Genomic DNA, 18514 nt, shown 5'->3' with positions numbered 1-18514 from the left:
CTAGCTTCACAGACTTTGTCCTAAATGAAGTGTTTTATTTGCATCTTTTTCCCTTTAAGAGTAGCAAGCAAACAAATTGTGTAGTAGTGCATTGTAACTTTAAAAAAAACACCTTTCACTTTGGAAAATTGTGGAGGAAGCCCGTACTTTTCCTTTTGCTGCTTAGAACTTCTTATGAGGTAGAAAAATAAAAAGAATTACAAGACAAGAAAAAGTTGTGGCAAAAAAAAAAGAAATTAGTAAAAAAAAAATTCATGTCGTTTTTTGGCTGGGCAGTGATTAATTTATCCAGCTTTGATGCATAAATAACCTCAGAAGTGTCTTTACTGTCCTCTTGGCTTTTTAGTGTTAAATACAGCTAAAATAAACCACTTTATATTTCCTTTCTGTAGTGATTTACCTCCTTGGTATCTTGTTATTTCAAAAAATTAGGAGAACACTAAAGAAAAAAAAAAAATCAGAACATGTTTTTACTGATCCTAATGCTTATCAGAGAAGGAGAAGATAAAGAGTTAATAAGTGGCTTTGCTAAGTCTTCAGAGTCACACATTGGCTTGCCTTTCCTTTCACTGACTTGTGTTTCTTTTGAACATCTTACTGTATGCAAAGTAGAGAATATCTGTGTGATTTCAAATGATTGTTTTGAGTTCATGGATTTAAGTTTGACCTCTGAAATGCACAATATATTATCATATTTAATCCTAAACCCTAGTTTTATAGCAAGCTCTTAATGAATTGTGTTTTAAAAAGACTGTCCAACGTCTCTCTGTTTTCAAAATCTTAACCGTGTCTTGGGAAAGGAACGGTATAAGATAGGAGATTTATATCAAGTGCTGAGGCAGGAGGATCAAGGTCAGACATCCCAGGAGGTTCAGACTTCTTTCCTTCGTCTTTTTTTTAACCAGAATTTCCCACTGGATAAATCCACCAGGCAATAATTTCAGACATCTCAGAAGTTCCACAAATATCACATTTCCACTGTGATAATCATTGTCATGAAAAATAATGTAAGCTACAAAGAAACCAGTATTTTCAGATGAAGCATATCTCTCTAAAAGGCACAGTTTATGTCTGTGTCTTTGCATTATGCAGTATTTTCAGAGATGAAGCTTTTCCTTCTAAGTTTGATTTAACAGCTATTTAATTGCCTTAAAGGCTGCACATGTGGAGTAGACTTATTTTTGACATAAGTAATTGTCAATCAGCATAAGAGAAATGGAAGGCTATTTGTTTGAGGAAAGATAAGTGTTTGCATATTAATAGACTTACACTTAAAACGTGCACTAGGTACATAAAATTTGCATGTGAATCGCATCTTATACATACACACTAACATATTGTTTTCATGATATGGGTGGTTTTGGAAATGTGGCACTTACTGCACCAAGTTCATCTGAAGATAGCCCTACTGTAAATTCACTGATAGGGAATTAGTGTCTGGATTTGGTTATAAAGGTATGATGCAGTATAAGATACTTTGAATTAATGATGTGTCACCAGAACATCTTTTCTAAGAGTTATTGTTCAACAGTAGTGGGTTTGTACACTTGTGAATGTTTAAAAATGCTGTTGAGAAATTCTAAGAAGGGTAGACTTAAAGGGTTTTTCAGTTCTTTTGAATGTACTGGTCTTGATTTGTAATACGGAAAGCAGTAGGAGCATATTTGAAAATGAAATTAATATTACTTTGTCTAGTCCTGAAAAATATTTTACTGTCTCTCAATTTAATAGAGGGTAACATCCCTGTCATCCTGTCCTTTGTCTGTAGATTTTGTCAAGGCGTCTTTATCTTTTCCCCTCCAAAACACATTTAACCTTCTCAATAATTTAAAAAATCAAGCGCTTTCCCAAAACTTTCCCCATTCTTTTTGCCTGCTGTCTTTGATGCGTGCTTTGCAAGCTGATTCTTTGCTACAGTGTTTAGAGATTTTTTTCTTTTTGGTCCTATGCTGTGATGTATATCAGCAGTAGCAGTTGCTTTTGGATGCAAACCGATATAGGGAGGAAGCCAGGAGATCATTAGCTTGGGGAAACCTGTTGATCATAATTTGCAGCTCTGAATAACAGTTTAATATAGCTCTTAACGACGCACATGCACATGCACACACAAAACTCTTTCACAAGTCCTAGGAAAAAATTGTTCACAGGGGAAGAAAGAGTGTTAAGTCTGAAAAGACTGACAAAGACTGTAATTTTTCTCCTGTGAGATAATGGTTTGAAGCCAGCAACAGATAAAAGATTGCTATAAGAGTGGCTTAATTCCCCATCTTGAAAACGGATTAGATAATTCAGTCTCTTCATGGATTCCTTACTCTGGGAAATATATTTCCAGTTTTGGTTCTCCTCAGAAATAGCTGCAGAGTGTACTTATTTAAATGCACAAAGACCTGCATTCAGACATTTTGAAAAGGCAAACAGCGCACAGAGAAGATTATTTTGCAGGCTGTGTCAATGTGTAAGTGGATATTGTAGTTTTACCAGCTGAAAACATCATGGCTGTGAATTAATGTATTGATAACATGGGCACTTTCCAGAAAAATCTTTGTGACTGGAAACTAATCCTTTTAATTTGCAGAAAGAGAATGAACTTCAATCAAAATCCGTTTTTACCTATGCTTTTAATGAATTCTCAACTAATTTGCTGTGGTTTAGTGTGCAAGTATTAAGTAATGGTGTCCTTAGAAAGTGAGTGCAAAAAAAAGCAGCAGACTGTGATCTGAAGTGTATCAGTGAAAATGGAATTTCAGCTGTTCCTTAGATGAGGGTGAAAATCAAGGAATAAAAATGCTGCATATATCACATAAACAGCATTGATGGTAGTAACAGCATACTCCTGCCTGAGAGCCTTGCACTTCTTTAAAATGGATTTAAAGGAATTATAAATATCTGTTGGGGAGCACGCTGAATATATCACTAAGTTTATATTCCTACGTTTTATTCAGAAATGTAGTTAAATATCTGTATTTATACATGTAGTTTAATTTTGGAAACATCTGCCTTCCTGGATAATGTTCTGCAGGATAATCCAATAGTCATTATGCTTCATTTTTCTTTGATGCAGACACTTCCTGCATTTTAGTCTATGGTGAAAAAAGAAGCTATGACACTGATTTTTTTAATATAATAAGGGGACATGCTGCAGAGCTTTTCCATTATTGCTTCAGACTTGAGAAGTACCAGCCACTCTCATTACTCACTGAATTCACAATCCTCTGTTCTTTGCCTCTTAGATCTGAGATATTTTTCTTCTGTAATTTATTGATTTGAAATTTATATAAACTTCTTTTAAAACCTGATCTTTATTAGGAAGCTAGAGTGGGTAGCTAAAGCAGATGGAGAGTTTTGCCAGCAAAAGAGTACTCTTGCCTGTATATTGTTTAATTATATTTATTTAGTATAATTTCATTATACTAAATTTAGTATAATTTCATTATACTAAATACTGGGACCTGATGAAGTCCATCCATGGGTCCTGAAGGAGCTGGCAAATAAAGCTGGTAAGCCAGTGTCCATCATGTTTGAAAAATCATGGCAGTCAGGTGATGTTCCCAGTGACTGGAAAAAGGGAAATATAACCCCCATTTTCAAGACGGAGAAAATGGATGACCCGGGGAATTACAGAGCAGTCAGTCTCACCTCTGTGCCTGGCAAAATCTTGGAGCAGATTCTCCTGGAAGGCATGCTAAGGCACAGGAAAAACAACAAGGTGCTTGGTGACAGCCAGCATGGCTTCACTAAGAGGAAATCCTGCCTGACCAATCTGGTGGCCTTCTATGATGGGGCTACAGAACTGATGGATAGGGGCAAAGCAATTGACGTCATCTGCCTAGACTTGTACAAAGTGTTCTACCCTGCCCTGCACGGCATCTTTGTCTATAAACTGGAGAGACGTAAATTTGTGGGATGGACCACACAGAGGATAAGGAATTGGCTGGATGGCCACATGCAGAGGATTGCAGTCAATGGCTCAATGTCCAACTGGAGGAGACTGGTAGCAAGTGGTGTCCCATAGGGCTTAGTGTTGGGACTATCTTGTTCAACATCTTTGTTGCTGACATGGACAGTGGGATTGAGTGCACCCTCAGCAAGTTTGCCGATGACACCAAGCGGTGTGGTTCAGTTGATATGCTGGAGGGAAGGAATGCCATCCAGAGGGACCTTGACATGCTTGTGAGGTGGGCTGATGCCAACCTCATGAAGTTTAACCATGCCAAGTGCAAGGTCCTACACCTGGGTGGGAGCAATCCCAGGCACAGCTACAGGTTGGGTAGAGAAGAGATTCAGAGCAGCCCTGTGGAGAAGGACTTGGGGGTGCTGGTTGATGAGAAAATGAACAAGAGCCGGCACTGTGTGCTTGCAGCCCAGAAAGCCAACTGTATCCTGGGCTGCATCAAAAGGAGTGTGACCAGCAGGTCGAAGGAGGTGATCCTGCCCCTCTACTCTGCTCTTGTGAGACCTCACCTGGAGTATTGTGTGCAGTTCTGGTGTCCTCGACATAAGAAGGATATGGAACTGTTGGAACAAGTCCAGTGGAGGGCCATGAGGATGATCAGGGGACTGGAGCACCTCCCATATGAAGACAGGCTGAGAAAGTAGAAAGTTGGGGCTGTTCAGCCTAGAGAAGCGAAGGGTCCGTGGAGGCCTCATAGCAGCCTTCCAGTGTCTGAAGTTGGCCTACAAAGATGACAGAGAGGGATACTTCATCGGGGACTGTAGCGATAGGACAAGGGGTAATGAGTTTAAATGGGGGAAGTTCAAGTTAGATATAAGGAAGAAGCTCTTTCCTGTTGGGGTGGTGAGGTACTGGAATGGGTTGTCCAAGGAAGTTGTGAATGAATGCTCCATCCCTGGCAGTGCTCAAGGCTGGGTTGGAGAGAGCCTTGGGCGACGTGGTCTACTATGAGGTGTCCCTGCCCATGGCAGGGGATTTGGAACTAGATGATTTTAAGGCCCTTTCCAACCTTAACCATTCTATGATTCTGTGATTATATTAACAGGCATAGTTGATGCTGGAAAACTGACATTTTTTTTTGTTTCCATACCTGTAAATACACTAAGAATTATGCTGGCACAGTTTTAACATTTTTATTTTTGTAAAAGATATTAGTAGAACAAATGAAATAGGTCAGAAAATCCTTGCTTTGGGTTTAGATGCTGGAGAAGCTTTGGATTTTACACCAGTGTAGAGGAGTGCAGAAGTTGTGGAGACAGTAAGTCAAGGTACATGAGATCAGAATTTGGATCAGTATGTTTGAGAACAAAGAATGAAATAAACTCACCATATTACAGACAAGTCATGACAAATGTTTGTAATGCTTGTAGTACTGCTACTGATGTGGTGTTGAGGTTGCTAGGGAAAGGTGCAAGAAAACATTCAGTGTAACTTAAAAGCATTTGGGAGCTTTCAGGACTTCTGTTGTGTCATCTCTGTTGCTATAACTTTCCCGGAGTTACGTATTTGTTCCAGGGAAATTATAATTCGGTATTACAGTGGTATCAGGGAGAAATGTTAGATGTGCATGTCACATTTTAAACTGCAGAAAGGAAGCAGGTGATTTGAAAGGAAGAAAAGAAAAAAAAAGAAAATCAAACAAAACCTACCTGTCCCATCGTCCGTCGTCTGTCCGTCGTCCCCCCCGTCGTCCCCCCCCCCCAAATACAGTAAGTCAAATTTATTCTTTTATTCTCATTTCTAGCTGAAATTCCCTTTGGTTGCCAAAGAAATGTCATCAAGTTCTATTTTTAATAAGTTTCTTTTGTGAGTAAGTTCATGATATTCATTAATCTTACAAAATGTGTATTACAGGTTTTGGTACAAATTAACTACTTCATAAAGAAATTAACTATAAATCATTGAAGTTATTTGTTAATATCTTTTCAAGAGCATAGTTAATCTACTTCGAAATGATTTAAGCAAAATCAGTGATTCAGCAAGCCAAAGTCTAGTTAATTAAGATTCTAATACAAACATGACACTACCTCTTTTTTACAGAGTTAGGAACCCTTTTTTGTGGTTGTAACCTTAAAAGCATACACTGATCTTGGGTGAACATTGAAACAGCTTTATTGCTCTTTTTGGTTAAAAGTTTAAGGATTCTTTGCTGAACTTGCGCTTACTTCTTACCATGTTTATGTAAGTCAGCTGAGTCTTCAGCAAAGCAGATCAGGAATTTTCCAATGAAATGTATGTCCTTCAGGAAATAATGATTCACAGAAACCAAGGCATTTTACAGAAATTATTCAGATTTGACAATTTAGCTGACACAGGGCAAAGCAGAGAGAATGGCTGGAGCTGCAATTCTCAGACATGTAATTTCCCACTTCCTCCTCTTTCTATTGTCTTGGAGTCCCTGAAGGAATTTTTCTTTATTAGTAAGAAGCCAGCAGGAGCATTTGTATTGTCTTGAAATAACAGGTTTTCAGGGTTTCTTCTCAAGTGGAATTTCAAAGTTTCTATTGTTCATTTCTGGGGAACATCAGAATTTGAGCAAATTTATCCAGCTACAGATTGCTATGTTTAAAAAGATGTCCCATCCATAGTCACGTACCAGAATTTGAAGGCCAGCCATGTACACAGTAATTCTGTCACTCTTGCCTGTCGTTGTATATTTGGGGATTAAAGGAGAGTTTATCCAAAAATGATAACCCCTACCCTGATTGGATTTTTTTGTTGTTCATTTTTAGGAGAAATAGAATGGGAATTTTGTTATTTAAGTGACATATTTCTGAAAGAGCCTGTCAGAATAGTATTTATCTAAATACAAGGCAAATTTTTCTGTGAGTGAACAATCACCATTCTCTGAAGGTGGATCTCCTCTCCTATTTAATATTTCATTGTACACAAAAAATTCCTGAAGTACTGTGCTATATAGTAGTACACAGCAATTTGTAATGCACATACACTGAATTAGTAGTCTACACAAAGAGCAAATGCTAAAGAACATATCTTTCAGTACTGGGTATCAGAAACATTTCCATGTCTTTGTTTTCAGGAACTTTATTCCTTCTCATTAGTCCCTGATGTTAGAAAGTACCTGTGCTTGTGGTTAACTGTTTTTTAATTATTTTTATGAATCTGATGTGGTCCTTGGAAGTGAGCTTTTTTTTTTTCTTCTTCTCTATTAATGGTGTGAGAATGATATTCACCAGTGAACTTTATTATTGCTATTATTACTAACATTATTATGGTATTGTGCTATAACACAGAGTTTGCTTTAATTTTATTTACTGCTAATTTTAAGAATATCGTAAGACAAGTGTTGACATAGAGGGCAATCATAGTGTATATCTATGTTTAGTGCACTAGAGTTCTTCAACAAGAATTTGTCTTGCATCTGTACTTGCAGTCATGTATACACTCAAGTATAGACATACCCATACTTGTCCTCAAAGCAGGAGCTTGTTTTACCTCTTAAAAGTCCATTTTGCTCAAGCTAAATGTGTCCACAAATTTTAAATACTGCACCAGCACTAATAGAATAATTAACATAGCAGATAAAGTCAACTTACATGGATATAATATAAAATAATTGATAAGGTGACAAATATTAAAATTATGTGGAAAACACTGCTTTGTCAGATGTTAAGTCAAGAGGAAATGTTTTCCTAATCTGAATCCTAAAGGAATCAACATGTTTTCATTTTGCTGACTTTTAGTCACTGCCATTTCTTAGAGGATACTGTGTGTGCTTATAGATTTTTCAAGAGTGTGAAAAGACCTTTTCAAAGTAATGGATGAAAAACAAAAAATCCATAATTTCAATCTTGACTCAGTTTTTCCTATTTTCTGTTTCCTTTCTTTGATGAAGCAATGTAGGACTTTATTATGCTGTGACGCATTCAAGGAATGTAGATAAACTGGTTTTGTCCTCTTTTTGCGTATTCATAGTATCATATTTGCTGAGTGATACTGGCAGTATTACTGTGTTTCACACACAAATAAGCGTGTTCGTAGTGATAGACCTCTTATAATGCTGCTGCAACCATCCTATAGAACTTATTCAGAATGTCTTTGGTCCTGAAGTTCTTAGCAGTTTTGTTGGATCAATTCCCACAGAATGCATTTTTGAATCAAAGGAAATTGAAGTATTTGCCTGGAGGCTGTTTGTAGCTCTTGAAACTCCAGCATGTGTCTGATTGAATGTAACTGAAACAAGGGCCTCTAATCAAGACATCACACTATAAATAGAATGTATGTAAAAAAAAATGTTGGCTATTAGGTATCAGGTTTTCCAGTTTGGAAAAGCTTGACTTTTTAGATTGATTTGCAAATAAGGATGTGATCTCATATACATTCCTCTTTATATAATCTCCTTTTCCAAAACAGTGGATGAAAAGTTCCAATACAACATTTTGCTCATCATTTTACCTTTTTTTGCTAAAAGTATTTCTATTTAATATCTGGTAACAAAGAACGAAGTCTACCTTATAGTTTACACTTCTGTGTAGAACTAGTCTGCAAAAAAGAAGTGTTGGAGATGAAAATGCTTTTGTGCTACCAGGGACCAGGTAAGTGAAACCCATAGTGTAAGCCATCCAACATTAATGATGCTTGGAGCATGGTGCAACACACTTTTTTTGGAAGACATTCATATTAGAAGATACATCTTTGTATAAAGAGCTTCTAAAGCATTCAGCAGCTCTTCTAGACGTATGCTTCTTTCAAATCGGTTGCTTAAGAATTTTTACATGTTTTTGTTTTACTGTGGAGTTGTCTTATGAATATGGTTACTACTGAAGAAGAAATGAGAACAGACCAAGTAACAGAATTCTTTTAGCAAGCAATAGTGTTTGTGACTTTTTTGCTGCTTGAGTCACATAGGATTCTATTCCAATATGAATCCACACATAAGAAATACATAAATAAGTTGAAAACTGGATGTGAAAATGAGGTCTGAATATGTCAAATATCTTATTCACCCATCCACCCACCCAGTTCAACCAGCTATTTCCTCCTACAAAAAGAAATCATATGAAATAGCTTTTCTGACTATTGAAAAGATTCTTCTTTTTTTTCATGTTTTTCATGAGGCAATGAGCCACTTAAATATATGCAATTTCTAGAATAATATGAGAGTAATTTCAGTTGTTCATGTCTGGTATGGATTTACGGAAGCTCAGAATGAGAATGTATTTTAAAACCTTGAAAAATATAATGGGATAAAAGAAGCAGCTGCTACATCTAGAGATGATTTTTTAATTACTGCAATATAAACAGAAGGTTTTTTTTTCCTTTTAATTAAACACAAATAAACTATCAACATGGCGGCAGAGAAGAGTACATCACTGCTGGTTCCTGCTATTTCATGCATAACCTTATATGCTTGAATTCATGCTTGCAGGAAACATGTATGTATACAATGAAGGACAGGTCAATTTTAATGCAAAGGTGATGTGATTTTTGAAATCTTTTTCACATGATTATTGCATTTACAGTTTGTTTCCTCCCTATTTGAATATCTTTATGATAATGGCACAAAGTTATTTGCTTCTGTTTCACTGACATCTTCAGAAGAGCCTGTTTGACAAGCAGGCTTTTAAAGAATTGTTACTAGAGCGTTACAAACAAGGAATAGAGCTATAAAGGACTCATATAAGTGATTTTCAAAATTAGGTTTACGGCTTCTAAGTTTTACTTACATTTCCTTGAGGACTGTGGAAATGCCTGCTCAGGTAAGAGCCATTCCAAATATACATTGAGCTTTCCATCCTAAATGAACTGTCCGAGGGGCAATAAAAGGAGATAAAGTAATTGGGGTGGGGGGGTGGGGCTTGGTTTGAGAAAGTAAAAACAAATAGATGACTTAACATCCAAATATATTAGATAACTGTGAGAGTCATAAAATGTGAACTATAGGTAGGGCAGACATGAGGGTTCTGCTTGGTTTCAAAGGTTAATTAAAAATTTAGTGTAAAGCAGCTGCAGAAAGTGAGAATACAAAGTGAAAGGAACTTTTTTGTAAAAGATGGGTTATTTCTTTCCCCAAGGTTTTACTTCAGTGCATTTTTATGATTCGCTTTGCAAAATTGGATTGCATTTTTCTTTTCTTTTCATGTCTGAATAAATTCAAGGTAAGATAACCTTGATGTAACTGGCAGTTATATTGTGTTAAGAGCTACAAACCATTTCTTCAGAGCAGGATCTGTACTAAAGATTCATAAGAGCCTGAAGAAGGATGGTGGGACTCTTGGGATATTCATTTAAAAGAACAAATACAAGGAGTGTTATTGTACATCGCTGTCAAAGGCACTGCAGTCAGCTGATGCAGGGGGAAAGCCTGAAGATGAAGCCTACCATAATTACTGTGTTTGTCTTTTAAAAAGTAACAAAGGAGGAGGAAATATTCTTGCATGTATTTCCCTGTGGTGGGTTAACCTTGGCTAAGACCCAACTCCCCACCCAGCTGCTAGCTCACTTACCGCCCTTAGCAGGATGAGGGGAAAAAATAGGATGAAAAAATCTGTGGGTTGAGATAAAGACAGGATAGTTGCTTACCAGTTCATGTTGCGGGCAAAAGAGACTAGACTTGGGGAAAATTAGTTTAATTTATTGCCAAATAAAATAGATTTAAGTAATGAGAAACAGAAAGACAATCATTAAAATTACACCTTTCCTCTTGCCTTTCCTAAGCCCGACTTCACTCCAGGTCCTTCTCCCCACTCCCTGAGCAGCATAGGAGGATGGGAAGCAGCAGGTTGTGGTCATTCCGTAACAGCTTCTCTCTGCCCCTCCTTCTTCCTCACACTTTTTACCAGCTCCAGTGTGGGCTCTCCCCACTAGCTGCAGTCCTGCAGGAAAAAAATCTGCTCCACTGTGGGCTCTCCATGGACCACAGACCTTCCAAGATGTATCCTCCTACTCTGGTATGGATCCTCCACAGGCTGCAGTGGATATTGGCTCTGGGATGCACCTCACCGTGGTCTGCAGGGGATTATCTGCTTCGGAGTGTGGAGCATCTCCTCCTCTGACCTTGGTGCTCCCTCTGCCATTTCCCACTCTTTTTGTTCCCTGTTCTTCTGCCTGTGTGGCTTTGGTTGCTCTCCCTTAACTATGTTTTCTCCATACGGCACCACTATTGTGGCTGAGGGGCTCAGCTGTGTCCTGCTGTGGGCCTTTTAGAGCTGGATGGAACCACCTGCATCCATCATAGGGCAGCCTCTCTCCTCATCAAGGCCACCCCTGTAGAGGTCCCTATTGACAATACCTTGACATGGACACCCGGTACTGTTTAGTTAAAATGTTTTCTGTTTAACTGTTCAGTTAAAATATTTTTGAATGTAGTAAAGGAAGCTTACAGTTTCATATGCACACGATGCCACCAAAACTCCACCGCTGCTGACGCAGGTCCTACAAAAATATATAAGCTAGGATTCAGTTGACTGGTTTTTAAAGGCTAGTTTTGGTTACTAGACAATCTGGGATGATATGATTGAACCATGGATGTTGGCTTTTCAGCAAAGCCACCATTTTAATTAGGACACTGTTGTGAGTAGGGTTTGTAGACAAAGACGACACTCTTCTGTGTCTTATCTATGGAATATGATTGCAAATGTTTTCATTCAGTTTTTCCACAATTTAGATTGCAAGGAGAGAATTTGGCAGAAAGGCCAGAAGATGTCTTCGTGGTATCTCAAACATCTGAACCAGTAGTCACAGACTCTGATGGTAAGTTACATAAATATTTGCTGCTCATAAAAAAAAAAAAACACCAAATGCCAACATCTTGAATTGGAGACTAGAGGTTAAGTCTGTAAAGAAGATTAAGCACTTCCAGATAATGTTCCTTGCCATTTGAACTCAATCATTTACAATCAAATCTGTTAGAGGAGCCCCTAATATGGCTTTGTCATGGACAATTAGCACTCCAGAATAATTCCTAGGCATATTTTGAGAGCTGCCTTAGGCCAGGAATCATTCTTAGTAGACAGTTTGTATGTTAGCGCACTATTTTGGATGTAAAATAACTTAATAGTGTAGACATGAGCTGTTCATTGCCAGTTGGCCTCTCTGTCAAGGAATGGTCTTTGAAATATTTAATTTGACACTAGAAATGCATCCACAGAATTCAAATAATATACACTAAAAATAACAAGAGTTATAGAATTTCTTCCCTGTTTTTAAACTAAGTATCAGAACTGTTTCTCTGATCAATCCAAGCACCACTGACTAGAATTAAGATACAATAAAAAGGAGTTCATAGAGTACCTCTGAAAAATATTTTTTTTCCTCATACATATTCATACATTGCGCTATTCTGCAGTCAGGACACTCAGCCTTATTTCAATTTCTGCTCAGGTTTTTGAGCAGAATAAAACCGGCTTTCGTACAAACGATTAAGTTGATGAAGGTTAACTTTATCTTAGCTGTCACTGGGACGGAGACAGAGAGGAATAGAGGTTTGGACAGAGAATCTGCAAAGATTAATGGCCCAGTCTATCGCCTTACTGGTAGGCAGAATCAATTAATTCCAGTCAATTAATTGGAGGATTTGATTTGTAGTTTTGTCTTCAGCAGCCACAGACAAGTTAGCTTTGTTGATTAATTAATGCAAAACAAATATGAACTAACTTTTTTTTTTAATTAGCCTGCTCTCTGCTATTTAGTACTATTAGGTGTGCTATTGGGTATGACAGCAGCCTGAGCTTTCACTCCTTTCTCTTGCCTCATTTGTAAACCAATGTCAGCATTAGTAACTAGTATGTCTTTAAAGATATTTTAAAGATTTTTTAACATCTTCATCGCTGACATGGACAGTGGGATTGAGTGCACCCTCAGCAAGTTTGCTGATGACACCAAGCTGTGTGGTTCGGTTGATACCCTGGAGGGAAGGAATGCCATCCAGAGGGACCTTGACACGCTTGTGAGCTGGGCTGATGGCAACCTCATGAAGTTCAACCATGCCAAGTGCAAGGTCCTACACCTGGGTCAGAGCAATCCCAAGCACAGCTACAGGCTGGGCAGAGAAGAGATTCAGAGCAGCCCTGCAGAGAAGGACTTGGGGGTGTCGGTTGATGAGAAAATGAACATGAGCCGACAGTGTGCGCTTGCAGCCCAGAAAGCCAACTGTATCCTGGGCTGCATCAAAAGGAGCGTGACCAGCAGGTCGAAGGAGGTGGTCCTGCCCCTCTACTCTGCTCTTGTGAGACCTCACTTGGAGTATTGTGTGTAGTTCTGGTGTCCTCAGCATAAAAAGGACATGGAACTGTTGGAACAAGTCCAGAGGAGGGCCATAAGGATGATCAGGGGACTGGAGCACCTCCTGTATGAAGACAGGCTGAGAAAGTTGGGGCTGTTCAGCCTGGAGAAGAGAAGGCTGCATGGAGACCTCATAGCAGCCTTCCAGTATCTGAAGGGGGCCTCTAGGGATGCTGGGAGGGACTCTTCATTAGGGACTGTAGTGATAGGACAAGGGGTAATGGGTTAAAACCTAAACAGGGGAAGTTTAGATTGGCTATAAGGAGGAAATTCTTTCCTGTGAGGGTGGTGAGGCACTGGAATGGGTTGCCCAGGGAGGTTGTGAATGCTCCATCCCTGGTGGTGTTCAAGACCAGGTTGGACGAGGCCTTGGGTTTCATGGTTTAATGTGAGGTGTCCCTGCCCATGGCAGGGGGCTTGGAACTAGATGATCTTAAGGTCCTTTCCCACCCTAACTATTCTATGATTCTATGATTCAAACTGGTTTTGTGAGAATGCATGGCTTTGTGCAGCCATACCCTTTGTTTTTCCTTTCATCTCCCATTGGTCACTTTATAAAAAAATTAATAGGGAATTCAGAATCTCAAACTATGATGTTCTTACTGCTTCATGAATATTGTCAGCAAGAGTGTCCCAGACTGGTGACTGCTCACAAACCCTGTGAAAGGAAAGCAAAATTCTTTCGCTATGGGAGTAAACCCCAGGAAAGAAGGTGGTGGTGGCTTGTTTGGGATAGGTAAAGGAGCATGCAAGCATAAGATATTTGCAGCAGAAACAAGTAGAGGGGTAAAATGTCCCATAGTTCCTGAAACAATTTGTCTTTAACAGTTCATTGCCTTCCTTCCCTCTTCCTGTGTACTCTTGCTCTTGAAATGGAAATATACCAACTCTGCCATGCTATGTTCTGAAACTGTCTTCAATAAAATAGTATGCTCCTGCTAAGTGGCAGAGGCACCAGGATTAAAGAAGGTCAAACAAGCTGCTGGATTCTGTGTAATAATGAAGCTGGATCTTTCATGGTCACAGAGTGTAGAGCACAGGATTGCTCCAGCTTATGCTTCAAGATACTTTGCAGTCAGCATGGGTATAAAGAAGATGGAGAGCACTTTCCCTAAAGAACCACCTCCAATAAAATATAGGGACTAAAAGTTAGTTAGGTGGGGCAATGACATTCATGTTGTTATAAACACATCTATCTCATGTCTGTAAATATACATGAACCTCTTAGTCATATGGCTAGAATATAGTAAAACCCCTAGGGCAAAAGGACTGAGGTCAGCAGTGAGGTACTGCCAATTTTTTCTGTCAAGAGGCACTCTTAGGAATATTCAGTCTTTCAAAATATCTTATCTTTTTTTTTTTTCCCCCTAAAATGTTGGCTAGTAATACATTTTGATTTGAAAAAAATCACAGCTGGACTTTACAAATTGGTATAGGCTAGAAACAGGCACAGAACTCGGGCAACTGCCCAGTCTTACCAATCTTTTCTATAAATACATCATATTACTTGTTTTCTGTGCATCTGATATTTATTTATAATAAATACTATGTACAAGAAGGTGATAAAAGAGACTCCTAAACATACTATTATAAAACACTAAGTAAATCAATGCATCATATTGCACTGATTTTTCTGTTTTGTCCTCTTAAGAATGTATTATATCATGAAACAGTGACTAACAGGCTTCACTTACCCAGTTTGTTTGAATTTATTTTCTGCTCTTACTTATTGGTACCAATGGGCTTACTGAAAGAAAACTATGCGTTCAGAAGTGCTGATCTAAACCATTTGTTCAAGAATATGCAAGCAAGGTGCTGATGCACAGCAAAGTGAAGGGTAGGTTTCTTTAGATAATGATCTGTTTCTGGGTTTATGGGAAATTGTTAAGTTGTTAGATCTGGAGCATCTCTCTTGTGGATTTCAGATGAACTAGGTTCAGAAGTAATTGGCAACACATCTGATCTAACAGCCCGTATAAATAAACCTTAGTAAAGCAATTCCAGCTAATAAAGTCAATGTAATAGCTTATGTGAAAAGTTCATCTGCAGCATCAGGCACTATAGTGACTCCACTGTCAATCTGGACCTGGTTCCAATTAACCACTATACTGATTTCCCTCTAGTATAATCCTGCAGAATTGGACAGAATTGTGTTGATCTAAGTAGTAAAAGTGAGAGATGGGAATCAGGTCTTAAGATCAGAGAACACAGGATATTTTAAAGCTGCAGTTTCTTTTTACTGTCCTAAACTATACCTCTCAAAACTTTCTCTTTCCCATTGGACCACTTCACAGGAAAGAACTTAGGAAAGAATTTAATAGCTAGGTTCTTGATTTTGGTTAGAAGAAACAACTTGAATTACCACACAACAAATTTCCCCTCTAGATTCCAAGCCTGTCAGGTTTGTCTCTTGGATCAGTCCTCCATTAAGCCTTGCTCTTGTTCTGTACAGACAGATGGGGAGAATGGCTGAGGCCTGAAAAGACAGGTGCTGCAACAGGATCAATGCAGTAAAAATCTGCATCTGTCAACCTACAGTCAGTTTTTCAGCTTGGAGGGATTGAAAACATCAACTTGTGAGGCTTCTACATACTGGTTTAGGTTGGTTGGTTTTTTCTCCCTTTAAAGTGCCACTATAGCGAAAAGTTCAAAACAGGCATTTGGACATAAATGAACGGCTTGAAGTTGGAGATGTTCAATAGTAATAAGAATGTATGAAACACAAATAGTGCTATTCCAGATAGAACTGCATGGCCAGGGCAAAAAATTAGGAAGGATACAAATATGTGGGAGTTAGGGTTGAGAACTAGATGTGGGATTGGCAAAGATGTGGCATCATCTCCCACAGTTCTCTGACCACAACTTTGCATCATCGTTATTTTTTCCTTCTCTGCTTTCATTTGTTTTTTACAATGAATATGGTGTGGCATTTCACGGCACGGACTCAAGTTAATGCAGACTCAAATCCTCTTTTGTTGTTACAAAGCCCGTTTTATCCCCTCGTTCGGTACTCCCCAACCTGCACATACACACCACGTTCAATCTCATTAGCCCCTGTGAGACTCTCCAGGTAAACAGACCAATCACAGTGTTGCAGACCCTCTCGCATCCCCCACATCCTCCTGCCTCCATCTGAGATTCCCGCCACAACTACATCCGGGCCGGTCCTCCGGAGGCTTGCTCTTCGACCTTCCCTGTCCTTCAGCAGCCCAGCTCATCGCCCCAGGGCTTGTTAAGCACTAAGGCCTCAGAGCTCACTCCCAAAGTTCGCCTTCACTCCCCACAATATGGTAACCACAGTTACTGTACTTCAGTATAGTTTTGTCCTTATAGTAAATATAGTCTGAGATGTTTAACAAATCGGGGCACTCCTCTGAAAACGTAAGGCTCTCCCTGCTAAGTGTCTGAATAGCAGCATAGACTAGGGAAGATCAGGGTATCTTCTTTTCTTAAACTGCTTATGAACAGCATTCAAGTGCCTAGCAGACTGTCAGGCAAAGAATGAAACTGCATAGCATGTTACTTGGAAATTGCTTTCTCTGACATAGGTACATAAATTCTGCTTTAAGTTGTTATGTATGTGTCAAAGAGGCATTCTAGGCTTCTCACCAAGTCATGTTATTTTACAAATGTGGCAGTATGGGCTTTTAAACATGGCCTAAAGGGAGCAGAACTTCTTACTTCAAGGATTTTAACAATATTCTAATTAGCTTAACAAAATTAATTAAAAGTAATTGTGTTGATCTTATGAAAGCTGAAGATCCACTACTCACTTTGTGTAAACAGCAAACGCTATCAAGTTTTAATAGTAAAAATAATAAATAACATACGAGACACCCCAACATATGAGACAGCTGAAGGAAGCTTGCTTGTTATTCTAATCATGTTTGTTAGAGACACTGTGCCATATTGCATTAAGCTTATAAATTAAAATCAGGCATAAAATCAGACATAAATTAAAATCAGACATAAATGAAAACCCATTGAAGTGTAACTGAAAAGCTGTGCATTTACTGTAGCCACATTTACCTTCCCAGCAGTTAATTTATAGGCATTTTATTTTCAAAGTGGCTATGCTTACTTAATTAGAATGATTTACTTCTACCTCTTTGGAACAGCTCAAGCACCCGGGGCTGAAACACTTACAGAAGATATTGATGAATTTCAGAATGTCTCTCAAGTGGCAGGATCTGTGAGTATCTTCCCTTATGGATAATTCTGTAATTTTTCCATTTAGTTTGATAAAAAAAGAAAATAGATTTTTGCATAAAGACAAAAAGTTGTGTGTGGCAGCACTGTCATCCTGGGGAAAACTTGATTTACCTGACCCTTCTGAATCTTCAGTTCTCTGTTGTTTTTTTTTTCATTCTAGGTAGGATGATATTTTGAAAGAAATTATTATACTCTCATATAAAAGCATATGTTGTGTGACTTACATGTATAGCTTCCGTTGAAAGTGCAGTCATTTTATACTATGTCTGATTGTTCTTAAATGTTAGTCAAATATCTGTTTTACCAGATAGTATTCGATTTTACAAAATAAGAGAACAAAAAATTTCAGGCTCTACATTTCAGTATGAAATACAATTATAGTATCTGAATTTAGCTTTTTGGTAACATTTGCTTGGAAATTAATAAATGGCAGGTACCTATTTAAAACATATGGCTAATTTATGTATCTTTTTAAAGAGTGCAATATTCTGCTTGGTAAAGTTTTCATCAGTTCTGTAATTTTGAAATAATTTAAGAAAATATTTGCAGGTTGCACAAAAATATAACCAGCAATAAAATAATTTTTGAAAAATAATACAGTCAGAATTTTGGCACTAGTTGTATTTCATCATAGTTTGTATATAGGTTAAAGAACGGATTCCTTTTTTTTCTAAGGCAAATAAGCTGACAATAATTGTTTGGTTTTGCAGAATTTTAGATAGCTGTAAAAGGACACATTAATTCCTGTTCAACCCTAGCAAGAGTGGTTTATAGCACACTTTAGTGTTGATAAAGTCAGTCAAAAGAAGGGCTCAGTATTTGTTAGCTAAGGAGAGAAGGGCAGTGTTAAAGAAAAAAGCAATAATGCAGACTGATCCAGCAGTCTTTCAGGCAGCTGATTAACTACTAATAATAACACTGATCATATAGTATTTCTAACCAGTTATCAGAGCAGTTGGCAGACAATTGAATTCCAGATCAATTCCTAAAGCTTTCTGAGATTTTGGAGTGCAAGTACCTGACAGAGCATTTACAGATATTAGGCAAAAGGAGTAAGGAGCAGAACTTCAGTTGCCATCGCTGTGAGCTTCTTTCTCAAATCTTTCT

General features: G+C 38.2%; 1 protein-coding gene across 4 annotated transcripts in view; it reads left to right on the top strand.

Moving 5' to 3' along the window:
* Window positions 1-18514, top strand: part of CUNH8orf34 (chromosome unknown C8orf34 homolog) — a 166393-nt gene that overhangs the window by 118547 nt on the left and 29332 nt on the right. For all 4 annotated transcript variants that reach the window (XM_062633227.1, XM_062633226.1, XM_062633228.1 and 1 more), the window contains 2 exons: window positions 11580-11665; window positions 17314-17387. In XM_062633227.1, the coding sequence (XP_062489211.1) occupies window positions 11580-11665; window positions 17314-17387 (160 nt within the window). The remainder of the gene's footprint in view (window positions 1-11579; window positions 11666-17313; window positions 17388-18514) is intronic.

The sequence above is a fragment of the Pezoporus occidentalis genome, unplaced genomic scaffold (assembly GCF_034315485.1).
Source record: "Pezoporus occidentalis ecotype Australia unplaced genomic scaffold, CSIRO_AGI_Poc_V1 ctg4, whole genome shotgun sequence".
Taxonomy (NCBI): domain Eukaryota; kingdom Metazoa; phylum Chordata; class Aves; order Psittaciformes; family Psittacidae; genus Pezoporus; species Pezoporus occidentalis.
Note: the sequence above shows the minus strand (reverse complement) of the source record. Positions and strands in the feature narration are given on the sequence as shown.